The sequence below is a fragment of the Petaurus breviceps genome, unplaced genomic scaffold (genome assembly GCF_028583685.1).
Source record: "Petaurus breviceps papuanus isolate PSGF00001 unplaced genomic scaffold, PetGlider_PUasm1.0 90804, whole genome shotgun sequence".
Lineage (NCBI taxonomy): Eukaryota > Metazoa > Chordata > Mammalia > Diprotodontia > Petauridae > Petaurus > Petaurus breviceps.
In genome coordinates, this window is record NW_027187348.1 from 13,001,111 (window position 1) to 13,013,817 (window position 12,707).

The window sequence follows — 12,707 nt, forward strand, 5'->3', positions numbered from 1 at the left end:
TGGGTGGTAGGATAGGAGGGAGGGAAATATAGTCAGTCTTTTACAATGTATCTACTATGTTAATGTTTTGCATTAGCTACACATGTACAATCTATACTGAACTGCTTATCTTCCCAGTAAGGGTGGGTGACAAGGGAGGAAGGGAATGAATCTGGAATTCAAAGTTTTAAAATCAAATGTTTAAAATTATATATACATATATACTATTATTAATACTATCTTACATGTAATTGGGAAAGAAGATATACAGGCACTGGGGCATAGAGATCCAATGCCCTACTGGAAAAGTCGAAGGGGGTATGGGAGAAGATATGGGAAAGAGCAGATTGGAGAAGGGGATATCCTGTGGGATTGCTATTCTGGGGTGGTGGGTAAGGGAATAACGGGGAGAAAATTTGTAACTCAAAATCTGGGAGAAATTAATGATGTAAATCAGAAGTTAATAAAGCATTTGAAAAATGAAAAAAAGAGTTACAAGTATCATCTTCCCTGTAGGGATGTAAACAGTTTAATCTTATTGAATACTTTTTTTTTCTTTCCTGTTCACTTTTTTACACTACTCTTGAGGCTTTTATCTGAAGATCAAATTTTCTGTTCAGCTCTGATCTTTTCATCAAGAAAGTTTTAAAGTTCTGTATTTCATTGAGTATCCATCTTTTCTCCTGAAAGATTATGCTGTTTTGCTGGGTAGTAGATTTTTGGCTGTAATCCATCCTCCTTTGCCTTCTGGAATATTATATTCCAAGTCCTTCAATCCTTTAATCTATGTAGAAGCTGCTAAGTCCTGTGTAATACTGTTTCTTTCTTGCTGCTTGCTGTATTTTCTCCTTAAACTGATAGTTCTGGAATTTGGCTACAATATTCCTTGGAGTTTTCATTTTGAAATCTCTTTCAGGAGGTAGATTCCTTAAATTTACTGATTTACCCTTTGGTTCTGGGATATCATGGTAATTCTCCTTCATAATTTCTTGAAAGATGCTAACAGTCTCCTTTTTTGATCATGGTTTTCGGGTAGTCCAATAATTCTTAAATTATCTCTCCTGGATCTATTTTCCAGGGCTTGTTTTTTTGCTCATTTTCTAGCCTATTCTGTGACTTTTCAAGTTGAGCTCTGACCTGGGATCATAGGGGGCACTGTTCCAAGCTTCTTGCACTGAGGGCCAGGGGCCTGGTCACTGGCTTTCTGCAACAGGGCCTCCAGGGCTGGTGGCTTGCCCACTGCCCTGGGGGGTGGGAGGGCAGTCTAATCATGCCTATTGTGCCCAGAGTTCTGGGGCTGGCAGTTTGCTTTCTGCACTGGAGCTGGAGGATTCACAGCTGCCTTGCTGTGCCACTGGCCTACAGAGAGAGCCAGGACCGTGAGGCCTCAATTTCTTATCTGTGATGTGGCAAAGAGCCTCCCATTGGCTTGCCCAGACGCCACCAACACTGGAATTGTTTCACTCTATCTTATATGTTCTGTAGCTCCAGAATTCACTTACAGGCTTGATTTAATGTTGTTTCTGAGGGAAACTGGGGGAAAGCTCATGCAACTCCCTTGCTTCTATCATCTTGGGTCTACCTCTAATTATGTTTTAAAGTTCATCCTAATTTCTATGAATTTCATTTTAAAAAAATATTCTGGAATTAGTTACCATGGGGTTCATAATATCTGAGATTTTGTATTATCAAGCAATAATGATTCACTTTACTCCCTATTATATTTGTTTAACGCATTCTAATTTTTATTTAAAGTTTTACTCAATTCTATTCTCGACCTACTGTTCATTGAGGCTTTTATCTTGTTTCTACTTCACTCTCCCCTCTCATTGGTGTATATATCTTCATAGCTGAGGTACAGAGGATCTGGCTGCCTCACCTGAGTCAATGTGGTACAGTGGAAAGAATATTAGTCCTAGAGGCAGGCAGAAGACCTGGGTTTTAAGTTCTGTCTCTGACTCTTAATACTTGCTTAACTTATATCTAGCCTACAAATAAATGCAGCATTCATGGAACATAAATACATCTTAAGAAACTTAAAAAGAAATGCATTGTAGAAGGCTCTATCTTAATCAGGTGATTAAGTCTTTTTCTAAACTGAGTCAACTCTAAAATATGTCATCAAAAGCCAAAAATCATTGAGGAAAATATTAGCTCTAAAATATACCTTACATAAGCAATTTTGGACAAGATACTTAATTTTCCTGGAGCTCAGTTTTCTCATCTATAAAATGAGGGGGTGGCACCCTTCAAAAGCTCAGTTGGTAGAGTGGCGGACTGTAGAGGTGACTATAAAATGAGGGGGTTGGACTAGCTATTATCTGAGGTCTCTTCCAGCTCTAGATATTTGATCCTTTAGTTTCATGTTGGAGGGTCCCTAATCTTAAGTAATTTACCATTATCTTCCAATCTCATTTTAATGATACATTTACCATCTGCCTGATTCCTCCTTTGCTTTGTTTGACTAAGCAGAATCATTTTTGATTACTTCTTCTGGGGTGGCATTTAAGCAGAATTACTGAAGTTTTGGGGGATCCCTGTACTGTTGTGTATTTGGCCTCAAGTCAAAACCTGAGACTTTAGTTTGAGCTTTCTGGATGGGCACAAGGACTTAGGTGAAGGAAAGTTATCGAGTTAACTCATGAGGAAATTAACTCAACTTTGGGGGAAAAGGTATGTGTGTCTGGGGAATGTTGGCTTATATTTTGTAATCTGCTGTAATTTATATCTGGGACATAACTCATGGAAAGGCTCTGGTCCAATTGTTCTAAGATACATTGGCTTCAGGAAGGAAATGGGAGGCTATCTGAAAACATTCATGGTGCACTATATGCTAGAGCATTGTTCCTACCTGTTATGGAATTTGTCATCTCTTTGAAGTACATTATGAGTGAAGGTAAAACAGAATGTTAGTGTGATAACAGTAGCTGTTTACTGCTACCCTAATTACTGAGTGAGCATTAGAGACAAGAGGCTAGAGACCTGTAGCAGCTAAAGTACTGTCAACACAGTTGGTGTCTTGCACGAGCCCTTTGACCACTATAAGATCAAACTCTTAAGAGACGGACAACTGAATCTTCTCGGTTTCCCTTGAAGGTCTTTTTTCAGCCAGGGCTATGATAAGCACTGTTAAGAGACTCACTTCTGTGGCTGCTTCATCAAAAACCCTTTCTCAGAATACTGAAGTGCCTTTTCTAAATAATAAAAATTATTTTATATCCTTTTTTCAAAAAGAAAGAGTTGTCCACTTAAGAGATCAAAACCATGGATTAGATTGCTGAGGAAAGAGTATAGAGGCCAAGCAGTTCCACAGTTTGGGGAATGGGAGAAAAGAAACATGTAGAAAAGAGTAATGATGAGTGTTTGGATTTATTTATCTTGATTTCAGTAAGGAACACAGACCTACTGTGTGCTGGCACTGGTAACGAAGACAGATACTTAGCCTTAAGGGAAAAGTAAACCAACCTCATCTAAAATGAATAATTTCCAAATTGTTCTTTCTACCAACAAATATGTGAGCATTTCAGCAAATCTTAAGATTGGAATGGAAAATAAGCACGAACAAAGGTTAATCCAAGCAAAGGGTTATAGACAAGGAGGCCTCATTTGGTCTTGGCAGCACAGATCTATGAACGTATCACAGAAAAGAGTAAGAAGAGCCTCCAAGGCAATTTGGTCCAATATACTCCTGAATAAGGTATCATTTGTATCAGAGGGGCTGCCCCATACAGTTTCCCCCATACAGAAACATGGAAGTTTCTCCCATCCCCATTAACTCTGAGCCTGCAGGAGAGCACTTAAGGAAAAGAGTACAAAATTGACACCTCATTAAAATGACTCAAGTTTTGGTACTTGGGGTTTTCTCTTAAAAATTTATTCAGTATGGGCAGCTAAGTGACGCAGTGAATAGAGCACCGGCCCTGGAGTCAGGAGGACCCGAGTTCAAATCCAGCCTCAGACACGTAACACAAAAACTGGCCATGTGACCTTGGGCAAGTCACTTAACCCCAATTGCCCCCCAAAAAGGAAAAAAAAATTATTCAGTATCCAGAAATTATGGTGTTTTTTTTTAGTAACTATAAATTCCAGCCACCGTACCTACTGCTAAGACTATTTCACTGGCAAATTATAGCAACTGAGTGTTCAATTTTCTAGGTCAATTTGAAATCCCTTTTATTTTTTTCTTCCTTATCTGAGGTATACCACTTTTTAATTGATTTTTAATATGCTTTATTTACTTCACTGAGACAGCATGGCATAGTGGAAAGAAAGACCTGGGTTCACTTCTTGCCTGTCTTGTAGTCTGTATAACCCTGAGTAACCTCTATGATCCGGGCAACAAGTTGCAGAGCAGGTGTGGACCTTGGTATAGGGAATCTTGCCTATACTGATGAAATCATAGGTCTGAGTCCATATTTCAAAATTTAAGGAAAAGCAGTTTTTTAACTATAGCACCTCCACCCTTCCTTGCTTTTTATTTTGGTTTCAGGATGTTACCCTTATTAGCATTTAAAAAACATATATTGGTGTGAATAAATGTTGTACAAGGTTTCAGTAACTCTATATATATGGGGCATTTAGTCTGATGGAATTTAAATCTACACAATTCAAGTACTAGTGATAAACACTGACACCTTCATTTATATTAACATATATTTTTCTCATATTAAAATTAGGTGTCTACATTTATGGATTGTTTCTAGATGGAGCATCTTGGAATCGAAAATACAAGATACTAGGAGAATCTTATCCCAAAATCCTTTATGACACCGTGCCTGTGGTCAGTATTTTTCTAATACTACTCATGTGGATCTTAACAGATAGTTTGAACTGCCTCCCTCTACCAATGTCAAGATGCTTTTTAGTAATACTGTAGAGTAACACTGCTTCTGCCTCCAAGTGGCTCTTAAAAAGCAGCATTTCTAAAATATTTTGAGCAACATACCTGGCTTGTAAGTCTTTAAAGTAGACAACTTCCTTGGATGTATTAAGTACTACTGACTCACTCCCTTATGTAAAAGCCTTGTAATAATTAACCCCCTGAGAAAGTGACAGTGGGACATATCTCCTTAGATCTGTTTCATACTGGCCTTAAAAGTTTCCTTTCTGAAATGTCATTACATAGGACAAAGGTGTGAAATAGGCAGCAACAACTCAGACATACTGAAAAAAGAATGTATTAAAGGATGAAACTAAGATTTCTGAAAATAAGTGGAAACTCTTGTTACTCTGCCGATAGAAAGGGTCAATTTTAAATTATCACCACCTGTTAGAACATAAAGGGCTTTTTTCCTCCCCAATTTCTTACAGATGTGGTTGAAGCCTTGTAAGCGGTCAGACATACCAAAGCGGCCTAGTTACATTGCTCCAGTCTACAAAACAAGCGAGCGGAGAGGAACATTATCAACTACTGGCCATTCTACTAACTTTGTGATTGCGATGATTCTGCCTTCAGATAAACCTCCAGAACACTGGATTGGAAGGGGAGTGGCATTGCTGTGTCAGCTTAGTTCATAGCCATAAAGTGCCACTTTCCTGTAGATATGCCCTTTTCTCTCCACATTCAGTTGAGAGAAGGTATACTTACTTTTTAAACTAATTTTTTTTATTTTAACTTGACTAGATTATGAGATTGTGAACGCATATATCAAACACATTTTTATTTCATATTACAGTTAAATATAAGGAATTGTTTGAAATAAAAGACTATAGAGACAAAACCGTACATTTGCTCTTTTGAATAACTTTATTTTGGGGGAGTTCCTTATGCATTAGGAACATACATAAAATGAACACACCACTGTTGACAAACAAAAACAGCATTTAATTGTTTCCAGCTTTATTAATTTTTAAAAGTGATTTAGTTATAAAGTTTAGATATCTCAGCAAGTATCACCTTGCAGGACCATCATCACATTTAAACCATAGACTCATTGTTAATGGAAAAAAACCTCACACTGCATCTAGTAACTACAGTATTTCTAAGCATAATCACAGCTGATTGAGTGCAATGTGATCTACATCAAAATTCATATGGATGTCACACAGTGACATTATTGAAACAAGTAACGTTAATGACCTCCAACATATATAAGTTGAATTAGACTGTTCAAGCTGAATGGAATGTTGGAGCCAAAGAGAAATGTAGTGGAATTCCGATTGTCTAATAGGACTTAAAACTGTACATTAGAATGGTCTGGAACCAAATACTGGTGGGAGCCTAAAAAAAGACTAGCAGCAACAGATACATTGCTCTTCACAAAAGGTTGAAGAAATTTCTAGTGAATGATGACAGTTGTTTCATTCTTGAGAAAAATGTAAAGCCAAACATGAACAAACTCATTTGTTGTAAAATCAGCCATTTTTAAGGCAGGGCATGTATTAAGCTGTTGCAGTTTATAAAATGGTTCTTTAATGAAGTAAATGTAAATGCTGGAATGCAGAATTGTGTCAAAACAAAAATTTTATTTTTGAGAGACACTTGAATCACTTGGAGTTGGCAGCACTTTTCTGCTAGATTGCCCCAAGTACCAAGCAATGAACTGGGACTCTACTAATTAAAATGCCCAATGCTGTGAAGAGTATTCCCACTGTACAGAACCCCAACTTGTGACAATGGGAGTTTGCTGCTATAGCCAGAGCTCTTTTACTGAACTAAAACCTAACTCAGAATAACAACATAGATCCCCCCCCTCCCCCTGCTCAAAGCATTAGGAACAGATACTGGCAGGCACCTAATAATACCTAAGGGTACATGCTGCTCTCCTCAAAAATAAAAATAAAAAATTTTTTAAAAATAAAAAAGGTAAAAGGCATAGGGAGGGAAGAAGAATAAAAAAAGAGGGTGGGGAAGAGGCTAAAATGGAAACACTTCAAAAATGGAATGGAAAGAGTTTGGCTCTCATTAAGGTATTAGAATAATAAGATTTTAAAAAGCAGCTAAACTGGTTGCCAAGCAGACGAAAACAAAACTAGCTGCACAGAGTCCAAATATAGCTTACCTGGCATACATAGAAATGAAAACTGTAGCACACATCAATAAAAGGCTACATGCTTACAACCAACACTGAGGGTCATTAGGTCAAAACATAGGATAAACATGGCTTGCACTTCTCACAAATCATTCACAATTATAGGAGACCTAAAAAAGACTAATCAGGCACACACAGTGTCTTCTCTTGGCATGAAGTAGTAAAACTGATTTCACTAAGTCAAGGCCTCTGATAATTTCACCTCTCCTCCAAACCAAACCCATTTGGTTCCATTAGAGCCACTAAGGACTCCTATGCTATTAACTCTTTGAATAATCATTACCTTTTAATGCATAAATCCTGAATATTGGTTTTTCTGGCACAGCCACGGTTTAAGTTCCTGGCTCTAATGCCATTGTTTTAAAGTAATACATTCAGAACTCACAACACAGCTTCCCACACAGGTCAATAACAATGCAGGCAACAGGGAAACCTGTATCTGGACCATGCTTGAGGGGGGTGGTACATTATTTCTTTGATTTTTTTTTTTTTTAGGGAACTACTATGAAAAGGAAAGAAAAAAAGTTTTACCTTGTCCCAAAAATAACCACACTATTAATACTAAGAACATTAGGAATCTTTCATTAAACCAGAGTTCACACAAACATACAATCACTATTTCTCAGTAGTTTAGGCTGCAAGTGAAACCACTATGCAAATATATACAAAAATAGCAACTCTATGGACACAAGAGTCAGGGCTTACCCCCCACACTAAATACAAACTCTAATGCAGCCTGAATCTTTCTACTAGTTCTATAAGCTAACATCAAATCTAATAACTTTTATGCTATTAAAAAGTTGTATCAAGTTGATCCCTATTACCATACACTTTATATGAAGCTGAAACAAGCCCCAGTATACTGTAATTATGTTTGCTCACAATGAACAAAAAAGGTGTGCCCAGCATTCAAGTCCATTTAAATTCTTTCTATGCTTGTAAGGATTTGGTTCAAATTCTAGTTCTCTGGGCAAATCACATACAAGTCTGAGCAGCCCTATAAGTGTTCTTAGCAGTTCTAACCAGAATAGGTTCTAGAGCATCTTCATCAAACCTATATAAACATTGGTCCATAGAGTCCCATTTTTTCCCCTTATTTTATCATTCATTCTTTTAAAGACCAGTTGTCACTCAGGAAAAATAAGCATGAGCTCCACTGTCTTTCATGGTTATATGCAAATTTATGAAACTTGTAAGTAGTGCAAGCCACAGTCTTTCTCAGAGAGAGCAGTGTGCATACAGTACACGGGGCAGGTGCAAAGCCATACAGCAACATCATTGTGGCTGACAGTGATTACTGGGAATGGTCAGAACTGGATGTCAAACACAATTTTATCTTCATAGAGGGCAATCACCAGCATGATGGCAAACCCAAAAAGTAATCCAAAATTTTGAAGAATAAACTGCCCCACAGGACAATAGCCATGTTCTTCATTGTCACCATCACCATGCAGCATTTCTGGAAGCTTAAAAAGAAACACATTCTTAAAAAGCAATTTTGGTTTGGTCCAAATAGTCAGCGTGTCAAATGTTATCTAATGCTGATGATAAAGAGAGGTAAGCACAGGGGATAGGGACAACGTCAAATTCAGAAAAATCCATGTTTGAGTCCTGCCTCCAACAGGCAACTCAATAAGCTACAGAAAAGAAGCCTACATGTGATGGGAAAGGAGTTTCTTCATTGGAAGTTCCTTATAGAAATTAAATAACACCAATCCCATCTTGATATTCAAACCCCAATTCAGCAGCACACATGGCTGTCCCCAGTACCCAACTTTTGGGAGTAACAGGTATATCACAAAAAAAGCAAGCTGACAGCAAACATTTTGTTTAAAATAAAGTTAAGCCTTCCAGTGATCTGCTGTCAGTATTCATTCAGCCTATTCTCCTATATACTATCTACATTTCTGGGTAGAGGACTATATAATTGAGAACTCAAGATCAAAAAACCAAACTCACAGTCACTAAAGGGTCCTGAATTTGTCTGACATATCGAAGACAGTCTGTCAATTCAGACAAAACATTATAATTAAACTTCAAACAAGTTTTATAGCTGAGCTCTGTGAAGACAGGTTTTATATAGGTAGGTGTGTGTTATCTCTAGAATGTGTTTTTTAGTATGTGTTTTTTGTGTGAACTGTTTTAACTACAAATTTTTTCAACATAAATAAGTAAAGTTATCACTGAGTTAACCAGAATACACCCAATTACTTAAGTGTTCTGGTTAATAAAAGTTTCACTAGTATACTTGTGTCAGGTCTCTCCACCTGTCTATCTCATATAGATCATGGTAGACCAGTTGAAAAAGACCTTTTTCACTGGCCACACCATAAGCACATCAACTGTAACTCTTTGAGGACAGAGAGAGCATCTTATTCTACTTGTTGATGGGTCTACAACTCATAAGAAAAAGAAATCTGGTTTTTGAGAGATAACAGGATTAAGAAATTATCCTTTTTGGGCGGCAGTGAGTAAAGCGCTGGCCCGGAAGTCAGAAGGACCCGAGTTCAGTTCTGGCCTCAGACACTTAACACCCCCCCCACCCCCCCCACACACACACACGAAAACTAGCCATGTAACTTTGGGCAAGTTACTTAACCCCAACTGCCCTCCAAAAAGGCAAAAAAAAAAAATCCTTTTTTTCCACCTGTAATTCCAAATCCACAAGGCAGTGTAGAACAGACAGCCAAGATACAGAACTCTCAGCACATCTGTATGCAGTGTGTCATTAAGGTCCTCATCAACTGGTGGCAGGTATGTTTTTATTATTAAAGCAACAATAATAACTATAATTACTATAATAATAACATGGGAGGTTTGAAAACCTATATATAAACATTGGTCCATAGAACAATGTTCTATACATAAAGCATTTTACATATATTATCTCATTTGACCCCCACTATGAGGTAAGTCCTGTTAACATATTCATTTAACAGAAGGAGAAACTGTAGCTTAGAGTTTAAATGCACTTCTCAATGCCTCACCTTTAGAATCCTAATTTCCTTTCAAGACTCATCTTAGGTGCAGTAATCCATGAAGACTTCTTTAATTTCTCAAATTGTTGGCATTCTCTTCTTCCAAATTGCCTAGAATCTGGTTATGTATGTGCATGTTATATCCCTCCTCTCAAGCTAGGAGAATTAAGGTCTTTGGTTTTTTCTCCATAGACATAAGGCCTTCCACATAGTAGGAGATAAATGCTGAATTGCAGAATTTCTTGAATTTTTTATCTTAAAATATTGAATGTAGTAAATAAACTAGGTATTACTCTACTTGTTATGGATACTTTCTGCTAAGTTGTCTAATAAATCAATGTGTTGAGAAGTTAGGCAGGAATAATGGTATCAAAGGAAATTTAGATAAGACTTAGTGAGCAATACAAAGTCAAATCTGATATAACCTTTGGGACCAAGGTTTTACTGTGTATGGAGGGAAAGTGTTTGTTTGCTTTTTTTAAATCAAATGATAAAAGAGATCAATTTTACAAATGTTCTTTAAAATGAATGTCCCCCTATTGTAAATTAATAAAGATCCTAATATTTGATATTAACTAACAGATGGATCCAACTGTGAAGAACTGGTCACATCCTACTGGTAGAGGAGGGAAGAAATTTCTAATTTATTTTGGAAAGAGTTACTATCCCAAGAGTTTTGCTAGCATAACAATTCAAGAAATACTAAATCAAGAAAATAGTTAGTGTGGGGATAGATTAACTTTTAGCTACAGTTTTGAGACAATGATATCTCAAATGCCTAAGAGAGTCACACTTCAGAAGACCCATCATATTATACCCACTAAATCCAAATTAAGGTCTACATGTTATTAGTTTGTCTTGTCTGCCTTGCCTCCTGCCCGAAGACAGTCTGTATCAACAGTCAAACTTACATATAGTAAGAAGGTGCCAAAATATTTTTTGTGGCATGGCTCTAAGATCTTCCTAATTGTGCTTCCAGCAAACTGCTGATTATGCTTCAAGTGAGAAAAATGTTTTATCTTATTATGGGCAATAACACCATAAAATTAAGTCTTACCATATCCACCAAGGCTACGTAGAGAAACATGCCTGCAGTGATGGCAAAGATCCAGAGGGTGATGTTATTGGCATACTGACCCACAGCCGTACCAATCAGCATACCTATGTAAGCCATCATGGCAGAGAGAAGGTTGTACACAATAGCTTGCTTTACTGTCATACCGGCTTTAAGGAGGACTGCAAAATCACCTGCAATTAAAGCAAAATAGAGGCATTTTAAACACAGCTGATTGAAATAAGTGTATATACCTTACCTTATTTACATGATCTCAATTCAAGTCAAATCACTTATAAAGATGAAAGGTTCAGTTAAGTATCTTCATCTCCTATGACACAATAGCAAAGAGCTTGATTTTCTTAAACTGTCATGAGGTACCATTTTGACTACAGATGGTAGATCACAAGAAATAGACACATATTTCTAACTGCATTCCTATCTAGGAATGCTGAGTACCTCTTTCTGCAAAGTAAGTCTACAGACTCAAAGGAATGACAATTTTCACAGGAATCTTCTTTAGCGGGAGGAAGGAAAGCAGCATTTATTAAGTACTTAGGATGTGCCAGGCCCTGTGTTAAGCACTTTACAAATATTGTCCCATTTGATCCTGAGAACAGCCCTGAGAGAAAGGAGCTATTATAATCTCCATTTTAAAGCTGAGGAAACTAAAGTCAGAGATTAAGTTACTGACTTGCCCAGTTACTAAGTGTTCCAGAATTGAATTCCTGACTCGAGGCTCAGCACTCTATCCACTAACTCCTAGTTGCCTCCCCATAAGACAATGGCCTAAGAGAATGAACAAGTAATCAAACTGTGAGAAAGATTTTATTTCTAACAGTGATATCCAAAACAGCAGTCCCCTGGCCCTTATGTTTCTGCCTTTAAAGAAGTATTGATTCACTCTCCATGGTAAGGTCTAGTTCACGAGGACCCAAACTGGGTATTTTGTCCCCCAATGTCCTTGTCCCCTGTACAGCCTTAAACCTGGGGTGTGAGGAAATTGAGGGGATTAGGATAGCAAGTGGTTAATTGTGGGAATGGAATGAACCACACTAATTCCATCTTGTGACTCAATTCTGTTTCTACTGCATTCTATTCTAGTTGCTATTTAATTATGGATCTAGTACAATTTCTGTCTTGTGAGAAAACTTAATTCAGTTGGGGAAATTGGGAGAAAACCTTATAGCACTGTTTGAACCTCCCAGCATGGCTGGGGAACTGAACCACCTCTCCCTGCTGCTAAGAAACTCTTAACCCCAAGGACCTACCTACCTTATGCTGACCAGAAACTCAGTCATAGCCAAAGGCTATACAAAGAGTTTTCTCACAATTGTAAATCTCAGGCAACCCGTGTCTTATCTGAACACTGGCCCTATACTGATCAATCACTTATTATTTCCATGTTACTTGGGCTGGGGGGAGGGGGGGGGAGGGAGTGTGGAGGTGGGAAATAAGAAACTTTTTCTGAATTCAGGAAATTGCACCTCTTCATTCTCCCCCTCCCAACTTGGAAAATCCCTAATCTTACATCCAAATAGAAATCAGATTATGTAATGTATTGTTTCCTTTTAATTAACTGGCCTTATTTGATTAACTGCTTTTAATGTATAAAACTCTGTTTCCCCCTGTATTCAGATTCCAGGCCTAAGCTTAGGAGGTCTG

The 12,707-nt window shown here is 37.6% G+C and overlaps 2 protein-coding genes across 6 annotated transcripts in view; one reads left to right on the plus strand and one right to left on the minus strand.

Moving 5' to 3' along the window:
- The window catches only part of DNAH7 (dynein axonemal heavy chain 7), a 326,128-nt gene extending 320,227 nt beyond the window's left edge, over positions 1 to 5,901 (plus strand). The window contains exons 63-64 of the mRNA XM_069070242.1: positions 4,656 to 4,759; positions 5,290 to 5,901. Coding sequence (XP_068926343.1) covers positions 4,656 to 4,759; positions 5,290 to 5,496 — 311 coding nt within the window. The 3' untranslated portion in view covers positions 5,497 to 5,901. The remainder of the gene's footprint in view (positions 1 to 4,655; positions 4,760 to 5,289) is intronic.
- The window catches only part of SLC39A10 (solute carrier family 39 member 10), a 163,563-nt gene continuing 156,562 nt past the window's right edge, over positions 5,707 to 12,707 (minus strand). For all 5 annotated transcript variants that reach the window (XM_069070173.1, XM_069070171.1, XM_069070174.1 and 2 more), the window contains 2 exons: positions 11,046 to 11,236; positions 5,707 to 8,476 (listed from right to left, as the gene is read on the minus strand). In XM_069070173.1, coding sequence (XP_068926274.1) covers positions 8,318 to 8,476; positions 11,046 to 11,236 — 350 coding nt within the window. In that variant the 3' untranslated portion in view covers positions 5,707 to 8,317. The remainder of the gene's footprint in view (positions 8,477 to 11,045; positions 11,237 to 12,707) is intronic.